This window comes from Salarias fasciatus, chromosome 10 (assembly GCF_902148845.1).
Source record: "Salarias fasciatus chromosome 10, fSalaFa1.1, whole genome shotgun sequence".
Lineage (NCBI taxonomy): Eukaryota > Metazoa > Chordata > Actinopteri > Blenniiformes > Blenniidae > Salarias > Salarias fasciatus.
In genome coordinates, this window is record NC_043754.1 from 24,670,231 (window position 1) to 24,675,149 (window position 4,919).

The 4,919-nt window shown below is 46.0% G+C and overlaps 1 protein-coding gene across 1 annotated transcript; it reads left to right on the top strand.

The window, feature by feature from the left end:
* Positions 1-1,152: 1,152 nt before the first annotated feature.
* LOC115395003 (15-hydroxyprostaglandin dehydrogenase [NAD(+)]-like) lies at positions 1,153-4,043 on the top strand. Its single transcript, XM_030100342.1, has 7 exons — positions 1,153-1,278; positions 1,825-1,948; positions 2,030-2,138; positions 2,510-2,604; positions 2,907-2,983; positions 3,668-3,825; positions 3,914-4,043. The coding sequence occupies exons 1-7, from the start codon at positions 1,186-1,188 to the stop codon at positions 4,041-4,043; spliced, it is 786 nt and encodes a 261-aa protein (XP_029956202.1). The 5' UTR covers positions 1,153-1,185.
* Positions 4,044-4,919: the final 876 nt, after the last annotated feature.

The window sequence follows — 4,919 nt, forward strand, 5'->3', positions numbered from 1 at the left end:
TATCCGGGATCTTGTCCTTTCGGTCATGACCCAAAGCTCATGACCGTAGGTGAGGGTGGGAACGTAGATTGACTGGTAAATCGAGAGCTTCGCCTTCTGGCTCAGCTCCTTCTTCACCACAACAGACCGATACAACGACCGCATCACTGCAGATGCTGCACCGATCCATCTGTCAAGCTCACGCTCCATCCGTCCCTCACTCGTAAACAAGACCCCAAGATACTTAAACTCCTCCACCTGGGCCAGAGTCTCTCCACCGACCTGGAGGGGGCAAGCCACCTTACTCCCGTCGAAGACCATGGCCTCTGATTTGGAGGTGCTGATCCTCATCCCTGTCGCTTCACACTCGGCTGCGAACCGCCACAGTGCATGATGGTCCGGGTTCAATGGAGCCAAGAGGACAACATCATCTGCAAAAGACAAAGATGGAATCCTGTGGTCCCCAATCCGGATCCCCTCCGGCCCCTGGCTGCACCTACAAATTCTGTCAATAAAAATGATGAACAGAACCGGTGACAAAGGGCAGCCCTGCCGGAGTCCCACATGCACCGGGAACAGGTCTGACTTACTGCCAGCAATGGGGACCAGACTCCGACTCCGGTTATAGAGAGACTGGACGGCCCTTAAGGGGCTCCAGGCTCCGTATTCCCGAAGCACCCCCCCACAAGATACCATGAGGGACATTGTATACTGCCTTCTCCAAATCCACAAAATACGAAATTTGGACTGGTTGGGGGAACTCCCACAAGCCCTCGAGCACCCTATGGAGGGTATAGAGCTGGTCCAGTGTTCCATGACCAAAACGAAAACCGCATTGTTCCACCTGGATCCGAGGTTCAACTATCAGTTGAATTCTCCTCTCCAGCACTCTGGAATAGACTTTTTCTCAGGGAGGCTGAGGAGTGTGATCCTAATATAGCTGGAGCACATCCTCTGGTCCCCCTTTTTGAAAAGGGGAACCACCACCACAGTCTGCCAATCCAAAGGCACCGCCCCCGATCGCAAAGTGACCTATTGGCGACACTGAGTAACACTCTTTATTTTCAAATACTACACTAACAGTACAACGTGAAACCCTGTCTGCCTGACGTGCTGCTGTTGGGCGGTGCTTTCATTTCAGTCTACTCCAAAGCTCTGTGTGTGACCTGCAGCAGTCCTCTGCAGTCATTTCACTGAACAGCTAAAATGTCTCTAACAGGTAAATCCGCAGTGGTTACAGGAGCAGGGCTAGGAATCGGAAAAGCAATGGCGGAAATTCTTCTGCTGAATGGTGCAAAGGTAATGTTTTTCAAAAAAGCTTGTGAAAAGGCAGTTTGACTTTGCTGCAGAATGTTGTGTTTTGACACTGTTATACTTGAACGCATGCCAATAATATATTAAACACTGAAATCGTGCAGCGCAGTGCATGTTCAGGAGAAAAAGGTCATTTTTGGTTTTGCTATATATCAAAAAGAGAAAGAAATATCTCATTGGGTGTCACTGAGGTGACTTTAACAACATTGTCAATCTCTTCCTATTAACATTTATGCAGAATACTTTTTAGAAACACACTTTGAAGTTATATAAGTGCACTTTTCATAACATTGTCAAGATTATTATTTGCAAGCCAAGACATTTTGCCTTTATAAAATGTATCTGAATGATTCTGTGAGCTTTTATTTATTATTGTTGTATAATAAGAACAAATCAATGGATTTGGACATTGATCCCACTGGCACATAAAAGTGTTTTACGACGTGGTGCTTTAAAAACACTGGAGCTGGAGCTGCTGTGTGAGAGTACAAAGTACATTTGAAGGTCATTCTGTTTTCGTCTTGTGTACAGGTGGCCATCCTGGATGTGAATAAAACCGCATTACAGAGTCTCAAGGAATCCCTGAAAAAAGAACATGGACCAGAGAAGACCTTGTTTTTGGAGTGTGACGTGGAGTCTGAGCAGCAGCTCACAGGTGAGGCAGAAAGTTTGATGATTGACTCGATTGACTCATCCTTGTACAGTTAACTTCAAAGCTGTGTTTTCTTCTGTCAAGCTGCCTTCCAGAAAGCTGCTGACACTTTTGGAGGAGTTGACATCTTGGTCAACAATGCAGGTGTTTTGGACGAGGCTGCGTGGGAGAAAACTATCTCCATAAACATTGTGAGAAAGTCTCATTTTGTCATCTTTGCATTGATTCACTGAGATTTATCCATGGTTACATCTTCAGAAGAAATATTCTGTGCCAAGAGTGGGGTGATCTGTTTTTTCCAGTATCACTGTTGAGCTAACCAGGGTTTGAAGGCCCAAGAACATTTGTTTTAATGTACTAATGTTTCAGAAAGTTTCAAAATGTTTCAAAATGTTGACAGACTCAGAACATTTTCAATTTCTGCAACAATGTCGACATTGCTCTTTCTAAAAAATGTTTCAGTTGATTACGAGCGCACACACAGGAACACCTGCTGGTCAACACGATACAGAGGAGACAGTTTGTTTTCAAGCTGGCCCCTTAAATAAGTTCCATGCTTTAGACGGGGGTCATCAGAGGAACATACGTGGCTCTGGAGCACATGAACAAGTTGAGTGGAGGTCGAGGAGGAGTCATCATCAACACAGCATCCATGGCAGGTAAATCCCAAAATATCCAAAATGGATATACAATTGCAACAGTTTGGCCTCATAGGTTTGCATATTTTTTGTTTTTCATGGTGTAAATTCCCTATTTTTCATTGAATATGTTGAGAAAAACTTTATTTTCTCTTGAGATAGCTTTGTATTAATTAACGCACAAGTGATCATGCACAAAAAAGTCTTTAAATGTGTTTTTGACATTATGAGGAAGGGAAAAAGATCTACACATTGAAGACACATTATTATCTTTGCTGATGTTGAAAACGGATTGTATTTTCTATTGAACCCTTGTCTTGCAGGTCTCGTCCCTTTGCTCTTTTGTCCTGTCTATACAGCGACCAAGCACGCCGTGATTGGCTTCACTCGGTCCATCGCGGTGAGCAGGTTTTTCTTATGAAATAATCCACCACGGTTCGAAAGGTGTTCCACAGCACATGCACCACAGAAGGAGAAAACAGTGCACAGGCACACGTTGTGTTTGAGCTTAGGATCTGATGTACATCAGAAAAACTCTGGAGCATTCCCTGTATAAATACAGGACTGATAGTTATTATTAACAATTACCAAATCTTAGTGCGGTGGGGAGCTTGTGAGATGAGATTGAGGGATCGAGTAATCAACAACAGATCAAAATGCCAGCTCAGGGAAGCATGGCCTCGCTTGCAGTTTGTGACACAAAATTGAAGAGAATAGTGGTAGAACCCATTTCTCCTTCTGTGCAACTCTATGAAAGCCGATTCAAAAGGAGTCTATGTGTGATCAGTGTTGTACATCGCCTCAAGTCATGTGATGTTGTAGGATCAAGCATTACAGCTCAGTGTTAAAGATTAACTTGCAAACCCGGTGAAGCAAAGCAATCATTGGCTTACAGACTGTTTGAGTAATCTTCAGGTCATTAGGCTGAACCTCCTGTTGGAACCGGGGGACGCTCACAGATGGGATTTTAAATCATGGCAAATGAACGTTTCTCGACACACCATGAATCCCCACAGTACTGACAGTTTAAAGATATGCATGTAAAGCATGTAAAACAAATTAAATTGTGTTTATCTCTTTCCAGGCTGCTGCTGAGTTGTCAGGTTATGGGATACGATTCAACGCCATTTGTCCTGGGTTCGTTCAGACTGATCTTTTCTCCAACATCCCAGTCCGGATTGGACAATATTCTCACCTGAGTGGACAATACCACCAGATGGTGGCTCTCCGTGGGGTCATCAAGTGAGTCCTACTCCTTTTGGTGACGCTTCCCTCAGTGTTTTTTCCTGTGGTTGAATAACAGAGTCCTACTGCTTCCCATTACCTGCAGCCCGTCTGAGGTGGCCGAGGGTCTCCTCAAGCTGCTGACGGATGAGACCAAGAATGGAGAGGCGCTCCTGGTGATCCCACACAAACAGGAATACGTGGCTTTCCCAGAATTCCTTCCTATAACTGAATGATTGTAGTGTTTTATCAATAAATGTGTATGTGTTCCAAAACATGCCATCAAACAGATAAACACTTTCAGAACATTTTATTGTTGAATACTGGATCCACTAAGAGGGAACGTGGGCCGTGGTTAGACCATTGTGACACAGGTTAGTTTTACCCCACTGATGATGTGTTGCGATAGTAATCCTGCTCCAGTAGGGCTCTCCCACCACCCCCACTGGGTCCAGGGGACACCCCAGCACCTTCTTGATCAGCCGATCAAGCTTCCTCCTGTCAGCAGCTGAGATGCTGCTGCCCCAGCAGACCACTCCTCCACAGAGTCATAGAAAGTCTTCAGGAGTGGCTGCTGCACCCCAGAAGACCTCAGCCTCCTGAGCAGATAGAATCAACTTTGTGTTGACTTTCAGGAGGCCGAAGCTTTCAAACTCTGTTCAAATCCTCCCATCAGACTGGGGAGCCCTGCTTCCTTTTCTTGGTGGCCATGTGTCTCTGTCAGAGGATCACCTGAATCTTCACGGTGGCCGTGGTTTGCTCCCGCTGGTGCGGACCTCGGCGTTACTGTACGGTTCAGTAAGGAGATCTGTGGAATCAGAGGTGAGCTGCTCTGATCCCTGGAAGCCTCTGGATCTGTGGCAGGCGTCTGGAGGTCCCAGTCTTCAGCTCCCACGCCGGATTCCCCGTCCCCGCAGCTTCCTGGAGACTCGTCTGAACGTGGGTGTGAGTTTTCAGGTGCCTTGCCAGAGGCTGTGCAGCGGCTCTGAAAGGCCGGGCTGCTCCAGAGGTGTTCCCACTTTTCTGCAGAGAGCCAGCAGAGAATTCTGTGGCCCAGGCTGGTAGGTGGAACTGAAAAACAACAACAGGGCTTTTCATCATACCAATGCTAT

What these genes read in the sequence shown, in the direction of transcription:
- LOC115395003 (XM_030100342.1), top strand. Translation starts at nt 1,186, where the DNA reads ATGTCTCTAACAGGTAAATCCGCAGTGGTTACAGGAGCAGGGCTAGGA. An exon ending in CAACACAGCATCCATGGCAG is followed by an intron (nt 2,605 to 2,906) that starts GTAAATCCCAAA and finishes CTTGTCTTGCAG; the next exon opens with GTCTCGTCCCTTTGCTCTTT. An exon ending in GCTTCACTCGGTCCATCGCG is followed by an intron (nt 2,984 to 3,667) that starts GTGAGCAGGTTT and finishes ATCTCTTTCCAG; the next exon opens with GCTGCTGCTGAGTTGTCAGG.